This window comes from Photinus pyralis, unplaced genomic scaffold (genome assembly GCF_008802855.1).
Source record: "Photinus pyralis isolate 1611_PpyrPB1 unplaced genomic scaffold, Ppyr1.3 Ppyr1.4_LG4, whole genome shotgun sequence".
Lineage (NCBI taxonomy): Eukaryota > Metazoa > Arthropoda > Insecta > Coleoptera > Lampyridae > Photinus > Photinus pyralis.
The window spans coordinates 49,923,992-49,940,088 of NW_022170511.1; the positions used below are offsets into that span (position 1 = coordinate 49,923,992).

General features: G+C 34.5%; 1 protein-coding gene across 2 annotated transcripts; it reads right to left on the minus strand.

Moving 5' to 3' along the window:
* Positions 1–1,546: 1,546 nt before the first annotated feature.
* LOC116169325 (inaD-like protein) lies at positions 1,547–15,545 on the minus strand. 2 transcript variants are annotated; one of them, XM_031485391.1, is made up of 6 exons: positions 15,404–15,545; positions 3,872–4,012; positions 2,669–3,593; positions 1,937–2,607; positions 1,762–1,891; positions 1,547–1,708 (listed from the first exon to the last, which is right to left on the minus strand). In XM_031485391.1, the coding sequence occupies exons 2-6, from the start codon at positions 4,008–4,010 to the stop codon at positions 1,651–1,653; spliced, it is 1,923 nt and encodes a 640-aa protein (XP_031341251.1). In that variant the 5' UTR covers positions 4,011–4,012; positions 15,404–15,545; the 3' UTR covers positions 1,547–1,650. The 2 variants fall into 2 exon arrangements, with proteins under 2 accessions (XP_031341251.1, XP_031341252.1); XM_031485392.1 differs by lacking the exon at positions 15,404–15,545 and adding an exon at positions 4,153–4,223.
* Positions 15,546–16,097: the final 552 nt, after the last annotated feature.

Sequence of the window (16,097 nt, forward strand, 5' to 3'; positions counted from 1 at the left end):
AGACTCGACACCATAACGAACCAAATAGCGAAAAAAATAGAACAATAGCTCTTAAGATAAAGAACTAGTAGCGTCGCAAAGTTAGCGGACGGACGGACGGACGGACGGACGGACGGACGGACAGCCGGACGGACGGACGGACGGACAAAGTGGCCACAATAGCGCATTTTTTTTTAATTTTTGTGGAAATGCGCTAAAAAGAACCGCCGTAGTAGAACACAACGTAGGACCCCTAAGATCCTTACATACGTACAGTTGTAGTTAGTAGTCGATCAGATCAGTCAATTAATATTCTTAGAAGTTTTATAAAACCAAGAGTAGCGAGTGTTAACGTAAAGACCCTTACAAAAATATTATCCGACTAAACAGTCAACATAGCTAAATGTAATTAATTTGTGTATATAACTGTACAACACTAGTATAAAATGGTATTGTGGGCTCATACATGTTGCAATTGTTGTCGTAAAGAGTTCCTAGAGGAGTATCAACTAAGAAATTTATTACTTATAACGAATTCTGAACTCACCTACATCTACCCAGTGGTTGATCGTTCCGAAGTTGTATTCAAATTCTTCCTTTCTACTAGCACAGATTCCAACACTAGATAATCTGTACTACTCAACTAGGTATACGTATAGCCCACTTTACGTAGCAACATTTCTGGACATAATTTGTCATCTATGTTGCGTCTATAGAGCGCATATCATGTATTTTTATATCTAGACCAAAACATGGAAAAATGTTGAAGTTGAAGATATACTTTACAGCATAATAAACAAGATGCATTTTGAATGTATTTACATGTAAATCTTATTAGCCACCTAAAGATCATTAAGTCGTGTTTATACAATGACTAATGATGTTTAGACCACCGAGTGCTTCCCTTACCTATTGGTAGCAAACGGTTTACAAATTACTACTTATACCATGTAAAGGTTTTTTTACCACATAAGATGTCTATGCATTTAAGTAAACAACCATCAAGGACGGTTGCAGGTTACAGGATGAATTAAGTATAGTAAATATTATTATACTCACTTGCACCAATGTATCAATATTAGGACAATAGACGTTCTATAAGGGCGTTAAACGGTAAAATACCTTGTTTAATAAATTATGAATCATTGCATCTATTTGTGTCCTCGTGGGCCATTTCGTTCTTACAACTGACATCGATGCTTATGTGAGTGTAAGGATGGTAAACGGGCAAAAATGGATAATATGATTGAAGGTTATTAGTAGTAGTTCTTTTCAGGTGTTCACCCATAATGGGTAACTTGAGAGATTGCACAGTGAAATTTCCTTTTTCATTATAAATTGCATCACATAGAATATGTTTTGGTGCTATACTTGTTTTGATTTAATTCAAAAACCAAACAAACCACTGATTATTTCTGATTCTCATCAGGTACTACAGTTTAAATTAAACGAGATCTGGAACCAACATCTTGACCCTTTAAAATTCAAGCAGGTGCAGGTGACAATACTAGAAGAAAAGGATTGAGCAAACCAGGAAACGAGGTAAATAAAAATTCGGTATTTCCAGTATGTTACAATATCAGATATTTAATATATCACATTATATAAAAATAGGTAAAACCTATATAGTTTCTTTATAAATATTTGGCAAACTCTTAGATTATGTTAACGTCAAACGTCACAATTCGAAGTACTAAGTAAATCCGAATAGGATTTTGTTTTGGATACCCTGAAAATAAAACAAATAGTTACTCAACGTTATGAACTATTGGTGGTACTTACGTTTTTGATTTTGATCGTCTACAAACATGCATCGTAACACGACCACTTTTAATACTTTTGAAAAGCGATACCGCATTAGCGTGCGATATATCATGACAAACTTGCCCATTTACTGCCAAGATTTCGTCGCCTGTAATATAGAGGTTAATTTTTTTCGACGCGCTTGCTAATTTACCTGCTCGCAGTCTTCCATCCTCAGCGGCTTGGCCGTTTTCTAGTATTGTTTTAATAAATATTCCCAAAGCTCCTTTGGGAGAATCTCTTCCTCCTACAATCGTAAACCCCAGCGCCTTTTTTCCTAACCCTTTTTCTAGTGTAACAGTATGGAATGAACATACTGCCGAACGCGGACGTCTAGGCAAAGTGCAGAAGTTCGTAGTTAAGTCCTCGACCTTACTTGCAGCCAGCGTGGATTGATTGTAACTGACGTCCTTAGAATTATTTTGGTTGTGAGTGTCGGTTTCGGGCACGTAAGAAGTTTGTTCGTTATTTTTATTTTGACCTGCGTAACTAACAACCCCACGGCGTAATAGCTTATTGGAAGTACTCTGATGAGTGACATTCTTTTGGAAAAATAAGCGTCTACTTGGGAGATTGCTGCTTATTTTCCTTTCAGGAATTCGACACCTTGTTGGAGATCTAGATACGCTCAAATGTTCGTAGTCTACGAAGCTTTCTTGAATTCTGTGCGAAGAGCTTCCTGCTGGAGACGTTCTCCTCCGTATGCACAACTCGACTTCTAAAGATGGACTGTACAGAAGATTGGAAATTTCACTTATACTCCTACTGCTACATTTCTGCCCATTAATGTACAAGAGCTCGTCTCCCATAGTCACAGTTCCATCTCTAAAATGAAAAGTGCAATGAGCACGACAATAAATAAGTAGTTGTTTAAGGGACAAATTACCTTGCAGCTATACCACCTGCTAACAATTGCGAAACGATGTAGCCCTTCCCTGCAGGGTTGGGAGTAATCGTAATGCCTATTTCTTCCGAAGGCACTCTTTTTATTAACCTAACTAGCGCGAAACTAGAATTCACGGCTTCGAAAGTACTTTCAACGGTCGACCTTTTCGTTGAACTATCCGCTTTGTAGTGATTTAATAGACCATCATACTGTTTCGCATCATCGCAGTGCAATAAAGTTCTAGATGAAGCGGAACTTCCGCATCGGAAACTTTCATTTTCTGAAAACGCAATTAGTCCCGACTCGTTCATTAATATACCGCTATCTGTATCGTCATTGTCGATTAAACATGCTTGATCTTCTTCGTCGTGTGATGAGTCATATTCCTGATACAGAGGATTATTCTTCTTTTTAAATTCGTTAATGCCCGGTATCGCACCATACGATAGACTTCTTAAATGTTCTTTGGCAGTTCTGGAATCCGCTCTGCTAGTAGACGTATTCGACAACGCGTCGTCATCTGTCTTGCATAACTTAACAAATAATTTGTTTGTTGAAGACTGTAGGTATTTGGAAGAAATGGCTTGCAGTTTCGCCGGGAAGAAAGTACTTCTTCCCCTATTATTTTTGCTATAGTGAACATTGTCTTGAATCTCGTTTGTATTTCGGCATTCAGACGGTAACGCTAATTGAGACGCGTTGGATGGAGATCGAAAGCACGATAACTTTGTTTGTTTGACCCGATTTAATATAGGGTTGCGCTTTTCGCGAGCATTCTGCTCTTCTAAACCATTTGTAACGTACCGGGGCTGCGAGTGGTGCCTCCGTCTTCCCGATTTTTCCACAAAAATTACACTTTCACCCACATTATAATAGCGAAGCTCATTTTTTGAGCGATTTCGAGACCACGACCCAGAACCAGAATCTGCAATAAGAATAATAAATAAGGACACGAATTAAACTGCTTTCAATGTTCTACTAATTAATGACCGCGAAAAAACTGTTGATTCAAAATCAACTTTTAAATGTTATACCACCTATTAACTTCATGGTTATTAAATAAAGAAATGTGCGTCTATCGTGTTAATTAAGTTAAGAATAAAATTATTCCCATGTTTCTCGAAAAAATATGCAAGTTTCCTTGAGAGGATATGCAAGCAACTGCACTTTTTTAAATTAAAATCATTAAAATGAATAACTCACCTTTTCTAGATCGGCGTTTGGTTGTTTCGACTAACTTTAATGATTCATCAACAGGTAAATCAAGTTTTGCAGATTCAGTTCTTAAAGGTGATAAACTGATCAATTTGGGTGCGCTGCCTTGTTTGCGAAACCAACGCATACCTGAAATATATAAAACAAAACGTGATCACTGATTAGATAACTCTACCGCACCATGTATTTGATTTACAACATTTAAGTATAAGAAAGTTTCAAAATTTCTCCGCTTATGAAGTGTTTATATTATGTAAGAGCGTTATTACCTTCGCTGGCATTCAGAACTGCCTATACGTATAAATATCGTATTTGGAATTTAGGTTGTTAAATGGAAAGTGCAAAATGTCGTTTCGCCTTAAATCGATTACTTACAGATCGTTATCGTACTGTAATTTTATTGCCATTCCTTCTTTCATAGGTGTATTGTTGCATTACCTGATTCGCTTATAGGTGGACTAACAATAAAATTAAATTATAGCCGCATCGACACACAAATCTGATAAGTTAATCATGGAAATTTTATTTTTTTCTCTTTTAATTGTGTCTCATTTTCGAAATTTCTCAATCACCCAGAAAAGAGTACTGTTATTTTTAATTTGTATGCTCAACGGCGCATCCAGTTAACACGTACATACGTATAGTAACTTTTAAATTTTATGTTCTACACGATTCTAAGATCACTACAGAATGAATAAGCAAGAAGTGTCCGACGCGGACTACAACCACTAATTTTTCCTGATAACGAATGGCGTAGGTATCGACGGACAGATTATTTTTGATAGTTGTACACACGGTATATATTTTTGAATGTCCGATGTCCAAGGGCTGAATTAATCAGATTCCGATGGATAGATCTCTAAAAAAAACTCTAAAAAGCATCATGCGGGTCACTCTGTAATTGGGCGCAAGCCCGTTGGGGGCCCAGAACAAGATAGGGATAATAAATAAATAAATAGATAATATAGGTAAATCCGCGTTCTTTTGAATCATGTCCAAAAAAAACCAACTAACAATTGACTTAATGAATCCTTCATTGTACCTACACGTAGCTTTTGTCAAAAGTTGCGAGATTATGGAAGTGTCGACAAAATCTTGCTGCTCGCGATTACCTGAAACGAAAGACCATGATGGATCGAATGAAAATGATGTGAGTTGTGTCACTATCGTCAACAAATTTAAAGATTGTCATTGCTATCCGCCTCAATGAATCGTTGGTAATTTAATAATTTCGTTCTATGAAGGTTCAATATGGTGAAGTACCTTGTTTATATATTTGACCACACATTATATTTTTCAGTATTGTGTATAATCTTTGCGTAACAGTAGACATAAAACGTGATTTAAATAAAATAAATTTAAATAAAAAATGTAGGCGTAGCGAACAGCTTCGATTATGATATGGAAAATTAATCGCTATAGATTTTTTAAGATTAGGTATACATAAGGTTTACTGAATGGGCCCGTTTCAGTTAAGTATTTTCAGAATTATACCATCTTTGGTTATACCTGAAGTTGATCAACACTTAGTTATTTTATATAAGATTAACAAATTTTCTTCGTCTCGGTACCTATACCTATATAAAAACTACATTTTGAAGTAAGTCGCCAAGCGCCTAGACCGAACAGTTTTTGAACTATTTGAATTTTGTTTCATTTTTAGCGTCATGAAGTAAAATGCCTTTGTCATGGAGGGAAGGCAGAACCCGTCTTTTATAATTTACGTAAAGAAAACACATACCGTCTCATTGTAAAGTCTGTCTAAAATGCTTATAAATTATATCAAAATTATCAATTTTGAAAACGGGGAAAGTGTACGCAGGAAAATAAGGGTCGATTTTACAGCCCTATACTCAAAATGAAAGGTATCCTACAAAATGGAACGAATTAAAATCATCCACATTTTTTTAGCATCAGGATTACTACATATAGGTAAGTAGCAAATCTTGTAAAGCGCACTTACGGGTCTAGAAAGACATTATACCTAATTAATGACCTTAGTGATAAAATTAAATTCCTGTATGGGCACATTGATCTACTCAACAAGGTGAAAGGCGATGCTATCGACTTGGCAAATATCAAAAGGTCAGGTTCAAATGTCATCTCAAATTCTTCTAAACAAAAAGTAGACGTAAACCAAACTCCAACTAATAAAACACAACAGAAAGTGTATGCTACTGCAAGAACCCTCTCAACGACAAATAAAGTGACATCGCTCCCACACAAAAAATGGAAACGGGAGCACCAGGAGCTTCCTCCAAAACTAATAAATCTAATAACGAGCCGAATACCAAGGACAGGGATCATCCTCCTGATACTGACGACAAAAACAAAAATGATTGGGCAACTTTTGCAAAAAAAAAGAAGCATAGGACGCTAACTAACGAACGAAGGCGAAATTTCCTGAAATCGACTGTGAAGCGATTACATCCAAAGTTCCGGGATACTACGGCTCCTTCAAAATAACTACCAACCTAAATATCTTGAAATGGATTTGGCCCGTCACAAGATTTTTCACAAAACCAAGCCGGATTCGATGTCAAAATTAAAAAATAAACACTCCACCGGTCCGGAGGGGATACCACCAGTACTTATAAAACAAATTTTCGCATCAACTATAGCCTCACTGATATACCTTATAAGTCTGTCATTTAGCACCGGCAAATTTCCAAACATGTTAAAAATTAATCATGTTAACCCCATTTATAAAAAAGGAGATAATAAGTGTGTACAAAATTATCGACTCATAGCACCAATTCATACACAACGGTGAATGTCCAATAGGGATCTTCTGTGATCTCTACAACAGGGAACAGCTTGTTTCTATTACCGGATTACTAAACGATACCAAGCAAATCATTCTCAATTATTAGGTACTTGCATAAGCTTAGTGTTTGGTTTAAAGAAGCTTCGCTTGTTTCAAATGCAAGTTTGCGGTCAAGATAGATTTCGACAATGCATTGGAAGGTGAAGCTAAATGCCTAGCGTCGTGGGGCATTATGATTATTATCGAAAATCATAATTTTTCAAATATAATTAAATCGCGCCAAAATAAGGGTGACACAACCCTAAGGTTGTTTGTAGTCTTCAGCTTACATACGGTTTTAAATCATGTTTGAAGATACTGGAATAAATAACGTTTCAGGGTAGCGAACATTTCAACACTATGGTGGGTGAAAATATAGTTTTTGGTAATCAAGCACGGTTTTGGTATGTGATTGAGGGACTTCATTTTCCAAAATAAGATTCCGTGTCCTTAAATTTCCTGCGCCAACCTTATGGGAGGTCTGCAAGTATCGGGATATCCATAAAAAGTAGCCATCCGTGCCTTTTGCAATATTTATTACGGACTACTACAGTACTACATGATATGAAAAAAGCAAATATATGTATGACAAATGACAAAAACAGCGTAAATGCTTCGTAAAGCTGTTCACGGTTTGAATTTTAATATTGAAAACGTGATTCTATAAACGCATGTATTCATGTTTAATGATCCATTAGTGAAACGTGACAGTAAGCAGATTGACTTTTATTAATGAGAAAATGAAATGCAATATGAAGCAAATACTGAACAAGTAAAATAGGATCTTGGATCTACCCTAGCGCTGCGATTAGAACAATTTCGCATCACCACCACTATCGCCACCAAAAAAGAAACATGAAAATTTGTTGACAATTATCTTTCCGCGAGCTTACTTTTACTTTACTCTTTGTCAGATGCCCCAAGACATGTCCCATGTATGTCGCTATTTACCATGTAACAATTTTGTTGATAAAAGCTATAAAACTCGATGCATTCAACAATTTTAAATAATTGCGTGAATAATTAAAGAGCGTAAAAATAATGAATTAGGTACCCACGTGATATTGATGAATTACTGTTATTTTTAGCAATTGAAACTTGAAAGCCATAGACCGATTCCGGGATTTGTCTCAACGCCGTTATTATTAATATGATAATAAAACAAATTTACTGTAACTGTAATAATGAGAATAATGAGAGTGCGTACAGCAATTAAGTATACAGAAACCTAACGAAATACTTACAGTACGTACTTTAATTTTAGTCTCTCAACCTATCAGTATATGTAGACATTTTCATACGCAATTGTGATTTTCGTAACGTTTGACAATTTTTTGCTTCCGGTTATTTACAGTCGACTAAATTGTTGTATACTGTTAACAAATAAACCTCATTCTTAAATAAATATTGCTTATCCTTTGGAAAATTATTTTGTATATCCACCAAGCGGTACCTATTCGCTTTATAACAAACGATCAAATTTCATATGCTATTGTATATGGTAATATAAATAACGGTAGGTACATATTAATAATTGATCAAATTTTTTGTTGCTCTATTTCCACTGTTAATTTTCTTTATTGGGTAATTTTCGTGAAAATGTAATGAATGTACATTTGGAAAGTACGGTTGATGTAAGAGTTTGTACGTTATTAAAGTACAAATTACGCTAATTAGCTTAACTAATATAAATCCGGTCTCGGAAATACGGTTACGATGACATGGACCCGGCACGTATGACATGTGCCCTCCACATATAATAAACTCAGGTTTATGAACTTTTGTGAAATTAGATATTCATACAACAGAATCATTTACTTACCTTTGTCTATTTTTACCGCAAAAGCTGGAAATAACCGATAGTTCGATACTAAGCTACTTCCGTGTCTAATTTCTGTATCCATTTTAACCGCAAGACATGGCAAATGATATTATTACCTATATCACGGATGTGTCTAGTACCTAAAAGGTTCTCACTTACAAAATTCATTCTGCTTGACTAAACATTCAAGCAATGCACATACGTGTGATTTAAAAAAAAAACTAGGTAGGTATACGATAGTAAACTGAATATCTTAAACATTTAATGTTTCTTGCTTATTCTCCTATAAAATCACCAAGACGTTTGTTGCATGCATATGATCTTTGGCTCTGCTGAAAATCAATAAGGGCCATCTCTGGGACACCATACAAATTAAGTTAGCGATAACGTAATCAAACTTCAGGTTGGGCACTCACGAAATGTAGGGGTTGCTTTCCGCAAAACGATCTTTTCCTACCTATCGGAAACGCGCTTCGTTCACACTGGTGAAACCGTTTTCAGTGTAACTATAACTTGATTATTTTATTTTTTTATTTTTTATTTATTTATTTATTTATTATCCCTCTCTTGTTCTGAGCCCTCAACAAGCTCGCGCCCAATTACAGAGTGACCTGCATAATCCTATATAATATATAATGATGTTCCAAGAGATTTTTGATTACAGGATGCGTTTATACAAAAGACGTTGCGAAAAAAAAATCGTGACCGCCCCGTTATAAAAAACCGAGAATTGATTGTTAACCTTCAAAGTTACCATAAAGGCTAGGAAGAACGTATCCTAAAAATGCTGTTGCTAGTAAAAAACGCTAAAAAGACAATAAAAGGTTTGCAGAGTTTTGGTCTTGCTTCACGTTTTCACCAAACCTAAATCTACTTTGAAAAGTAACTTTAATACCTTTTTATACCAGAATTGTCGCGACTAGCATTCGAATCTCTTTATGTGTTCTTTTTTTGAAGAGAACATTTTCATTTTAAATCAATTATTCATATAAATGTGTTAAAAAGAGTTCTGACTGGGGGAATTTTGCCACTAACTACATACCTTTATTCTTTTATTTTGGCTGTCTATAGCGCCCCAACAAGCTTCTTATTTGCAAAGAACTTTTTCAGAAATTTTGAAAGTATCTAATAAAGATAAAGTATGGCGCGGTTGCCAAATTTCTATGGAAAAAAATGTATTCCCCTATAGGAAGTTATTAATCAGTTAACTTTAACTGATACATGACCCTCGATATAATTTACCGCGTTTAGACGGCATTTTTTTTAATTCCAGAAGGGCGCCGTTATAAAAGTTAGGGACTTTTTCTTATGCTTTGGCTATTGTATTTTGCTGTAAGGGAAAGTGACTAATATATACATATACCTAGTGACTAAAGGAAACCTTATTAGCTGTTTTTAGTTGTTGTTCATATTCTGCAATTTTCTCAACGCTTGCGATTTTGGTGGCGTAAATGACTAGAATGATTCTTAGAAAAGTCCCTTTCACGCATTCCCCATCACTTTATTTCATACAAATCAGTGTGATTTATCCATTCGCAGTCATAGTTCTATGGACACAGTAATTTTAACTGCGAACAAGAGTTATATATGAGCTTCATTACCGATATAGATATTTCATATTTTGGCAGTTAGGGTAGGTATCTCATTATTTCTTCTCCCTTTTGTCTTGGACAACGAACATAACGAATAAGGTAATTTACGCTTTGGACAAGCAAAGTTTAACTCTTGTCTCTTATTCAGTAGGTATACATGTTTCTGCTTTTGTATATGTCAGTCTTATGTTTTGTTCTTCTTCGAAACTATTTAAGCGAACTATAAGGGTGTCAAAAGTCGAGTGTACACATTACGTGATTATTTCGGTGAACATAACCGCGGCCTGCCGAAATCTCAATTCGCAGAATTGTGCAGAAATTCGTTGCGACAGAGTCTGTCGTGGATATAACACCCTGTTTTATGAAAACGCTTTCAAAATCACTGTGTAAGCACCAATTTCGACACGAAACACTCGAAAGCGTTTCGTAAACCAATAGTGGCTGCAATGACCTAAAAGTCTATTATCAAACGTAATCATCCTCGTGAACTCCAAGGCTTCTTAATAAGTACGCTGTGAGATTATGTCTAAAATTCAAAATTCGTCAAAGGGACTATTAGTTTTTCAAAACCCATTTGCTTACGCAAATATTATAAGTGCAAAAATGAACACGGCGCACTGCAAAAATTTAAATCTCGAGGTTATCCTTTAAAATTCCAGTTTTTTAAGTGTTCACTTTTAGCATAGTGAAAACTTTACACATTTTTCCCAATAGTTTTTTCCTCGGTTTTTTCTGCGAATGGTGACTGCACGTGCCTATACTAAATTCAATTATCAATCGTGATTAGTCTTGGTTAATAAGGGAAAAAATAATAAATAATGCAAAATAATAATAATAATAAATAATCAGTATCTATAATACACTCAATCCGTATTGCAATGGCCCACCAGTTTCAATTATATAAAAATGTCCATTTGCCTTTACTGGCCTACTAAATTCAATTATTCAGGGACGAAAGTGTTCTAATCCTAAAGGGGTAGAAGACACAGTTTACTGATCCTATGGTATAGGTACCTACAGTATGTCCACATTTCGTAGCATCTCGAGGTATCTCCCTTATTGGAGGATATAGAAACAAGGTGAAATTAGCAACGTGCTGCAGAATTCTGAATATGACTTTTAATTTAATCTCAAAATGAACATTTACCAATGAAGTTTGTAGAAAACGCACTGAAACCCGTTAATTTCTCATTCTCTCAGTTTAAAAACAAATCTTTTGGTATCAACAAACATTCCTTTTCAGGTTATTACACCGCTATCTTTTGTTTTTCCATGAGATTTTGTTGACACAAAAACTTTGTCTTCAAATAGTGTCTTAATGATATACAAGTCTAAAAAATACAAAATGAACGGTTTTCTGGTTTTCACGGTGTTTTCCTCAAATACCAAACACCAAAAGTCTATTTTTCTTAATATTTACAGTGGAGAAAATTAATATTTGGCGACAACTCAAAGTTCAATCTTTGTGTTGGAGACTCAAGCAAGAAATAAGTAAAAATGAACCATTTCACAAAGACTATACGGGCCATTACATTTCCACTAGGCATAATGATTTGGGGATGATTGACTACAAGAGCGAACCAGTTTGAGCATAGTAGCGGTACAAAATACCATAATCGGATAGGCGGGTTAATCCCAAAAGTGGGAAGGAAAACTGTATCCAGTGAATGATATCATTTTCCAAAAGGATAATGCGTCTTTACCATACAGCTACAACTCGAAAGCTCTGTTTCAAAAATCAATGCATAAACGTTTTGGATTGACCCTCAAGCAGTCCTTATGACACAGGATTAAAATAAATCTTAGAAACAATCCTAAATTTTAATTTGAAACCAAAAATTCCGGAAATTTAAAATTCTGTTACACCGGGCGTTTTCATATTGGTTTAATTTGCCAATTTGTTTGTTTAGCTTAAATATGTTTAAACAAAATTGAAGATGTTTAACTATTAGATTTTTTAGGCATGCCGTTTCCAAACACAGATAATGAAATATGCGACCAAACTTCACGTAGCTTCACCTAAACACGCTTTCAAGGTATACGTGTCAAAAATGCAATAGAAATGCAATTATTGTATTAACAGGTCTGTTCATAAAAACGCGTTTCCATTAACCGTCCGAACCTCTCGATATAAACCAAACCATTCGATCTTCAACGAAAAGTCTTGCACATACGAATGGCCCACTAAATTCAATTATCAAACAAAATTAATCTCGCTTAATTAGTCCAAAAGTGAATTCCGCGCAGGCCCGTAACTAGCTAAAAAGATCGCCAAATTATAATCCAAAATAACTATAAATTTCAAATATACAAATAATGTTTCATTGTTCTCTTTCATTTTTGTACCCGCATACGTTTGAATATGTTTGGTTATTGCAGTAAGTGATCTACACGTTTACATAACGATTCTTCTATTGTCAGGGCTGCAATTTTTGTGTTTAAATGCCATAAAGGCATAATCCTTTCCCGTCTCAAAAATTACAATTTTTTAACAAAAACTTACTTTAACATAACAGTCCGTTTAGTGTGATGCTTGTTCCTTTCAGTTTCAAAACCTAAAAATCTTTCAAGAAAACTCGTTTTTACATAGGAATCTGTATATTGTGAATGCTTTATTTTCGTAGTACCTATGTAGGTATAGCATAGTTATTAATTCGTGTTTCATTTGATCAGGTATTGTTGTTTCCTTATTTGAATTTACTTTTACAGAATAAGCCGCCCTTAAAGTGTAGGTACATAAAAGCATAGCCTCTCCCCGTTTAAAAAATTGCAATTTCATTTTTAAAATAAAAGCTCACTTATACTTAACCGTTCGTCTCTTGTGAGGGCTGTCATTTTTAAGGTAGGTACTAAATACGCGTATGTATAGTATGGTTGTGTCGTGTAGATTTATATTCTGTGTAATTTTGTAAAAGAAACATTAACCTATTAACCATAGTTAGACAGAACAATGGCCTATTAAATTCAATTATCAAGGGCAATCAAATTCGATTAATTAATGAAAAAATTAATTCCGCACACATATATTTTAGAATTAGTGACTTAAAATGACCTGATAAGTGAAATTATTCAACATCATCAACTTCGTTTATTTCTTGGTTAATTGAGCGTAAAAAGTGAACACTTCACCACTGAAAGCACCCTACGGGTTAAGTTTGAGTTCTAATTTTCACTCAAAAAGGTTCAAAAACATTTTTTTAGAAAAATCGGTGAAAGTCCAATTTCTACATTTAAGCAAAAAAAGGGACTACATTCTTATATTTCTTGCGGATTAAAATCAATTTTAAACGACTTTCAGTAAACTAATTGATGCATTTAATCTGTGGACATTTTTTCGAATGGATAAATAGCTTTCCACGTGTTCTGAGTCCTGAGATCGGATACCCTCACGGACGCAATTTACGCAGGTAGGTATAAGCTTCTTTTTTTGTCAAAATTGGGCTATAATACAGAGGTATATAAAAAATTACCGTCAATGTCCGCGTTACGGTTCACGCGCGCATGCATACTTATACGTATATATCCGATTTGATTTTTTAGCCAGAATTTTTTGGTTGTTTCAGTTTTAAAAATGTATTTGGCAAAGTCCCTCACAGAATGGAGGAACAATGAGCAGAAACCTTAAAAAAACAATTGATTAAAAATCGATGTCAAATACGTGTAAAGTTAAAGGTAGAAAATGTATATACATCACACGACATTATATACATAAATGCATTAAATTGCACAGAGAAAGTTGTATAAATTTGTATCCAATCATTATTAAAATTTGTGTACAACTTGTATAGCATTAACCTTGTCGCGAAAGGTTAGAAAATATACTTCTCCTACATAAATTTCACCTAATTATTTTGCGGATAATCAAAATCCACTTTTATAAAGTAGTTATTTCCAAAAATAGCTTATTAGGTTACCTACGCTCTCTAAATCCGCCACTACAATAAAAATGTAGTTTATAGGTAGGTAGAGTATAACATTACACTAATTAACTAAAGGATCTTCATCATTCTTTACATTTTTGTTAAACGCGCACAGTGTCATTGAATTCGATGATACCTGGATGCTTTACGTCAGCAGGTATAATATGATGTAAGAATTGATGAAATCATAATTTCTTATACGCACAAGACGGACCTAAACTCAACCGATATCGGAAATCATTAAAATACCTCCGAATTATTTGCGTTTTTTTCCAAAAGGCCCATTCGTAAGCATTTCTGAGATCTTGTACGGTGTATTCTTGTAACAAAAGGCCACTTGCTTCATTTGCATTCTGCTCTGATTTTCACATTCTCGCATACTGCATTGCAAACAAAATAGAAAAAAATGTGCATTAAGTTAATAGAATGCATACTGCCAAGGTTACCGTTTAGTTTCATTGTGAAAGGTACAACAAACTTGTTTTTAATAATAATTGTCCAACAATTAAATAGTTTGTAGTAATTCTTCAAGATGTTTTGATATTAAATATCAATAAAAGTTTAATGCGTAGTGTAAAAAGCCAGTTTGTTACTTCAAGAATGCGTGCCCCTAAATAGCTTTTAAGTATTTCCTGTTCTTAAATGTTTTTCTTAAGAGTTCATTCTGCTAACGAGAGGTATTCAGAAACTCAAGATATCACCAAGTAAAAGATTCATTTGCTCAGAGCTACCGGTAATAGGGGGTTGTTTTGTAATTGAAAATCCACGGTAGATAGTAATTGTGGGAGCGCTTCATGATCTGTTACCTATTACTTTTCATGACTTCTTGTAGACCATTACATAATTTATAAAATAGTTTCACTATCACTTTGCAACATTTTCTCAGACTTGTATGTAAAACTTAACATTTGCAAACAATGTAAGTCCAATACTTATGGAGTAAATTGTATGTAAGTCAAATTTAAAAAATCGAGAGTTAATTTCCATCCCATGGTCATCGGCTTTTAGTGTAACATGAAAGTTTGTAGCAAAAGTCGCACAGCCAAAGGCAAAAACCATATTTCTGAATATTATAATTATTAAGTAGGGAACATTAAAGGTTTCACACGTTTTCCAAGAATGATACTAAGTACCGCAGTAGTGAATTTGTATTTTTTTAAATAATTATTCCGGTCTAACAGGATGTCATTTGAAATTATTCGCAATAAAATGATGATTTCATTTTTCCCGGGTATCATTTTCTGAATTTTCTGTGAATTGCAGGGCCTCTAAGTCGATTTGGAGTTGAATAAAAACATTAAAATTTATTCAAATATTTGAAATTTTCGTTTTATATATGAGACTAACCCAGAAATGTTGTGAAAAAAATTGGGCAAATACCTGATATTGTTCAAATTCTGAAGATCCTTCTCACATAAGAATTACTTGAACGTATTCACTATTTCACATTACACACAAACTTAATTCTCCTTCCTTAGCACGACTGTCATATAAACACATAACTTAGTTGCGCTCAGGTAAAAATAAGACCACGCAGGCGCCAAGGTAAGCATATTTGTCGATTACCACGTGCATTGTTCGGATGATACAATATTTAAAAGCAGAATTGAATGAATATGTTTACTGGAATCCGTTTCAGTCGCTTTAATACAACAATTCATTTTGCTTAAATTTTTTGGACACTTTGTTCCGTAATTAAATCTAATCTTACCAGGATACCTACATAATGAAATCTGTGAAAAAATAATGTCGCACAATTTAACTGAGTCATTCCACTTTCGTATTTGAAAAATGTTATTACAGGCAATGGACCAATGGTACAGAACTTTAGGCATAAGTGTAAAGGGGATCAAATCTCAGAGATGGGCAATCTATAACGTAGCACACTACATATTGATTCAAAGTATCAAAAATATGGGATTATACATATATTTCGCCGTTCCATTTCAACTACAATAAATTAGAGAAACCCAGAAAGAAAAACCAGATGAAGGTACCTATAGTGAGTATACCTAGTATATACCTACACATGACTTACAGGATTAAAAGTAGATTTTGGGGATGGTGTGATTCA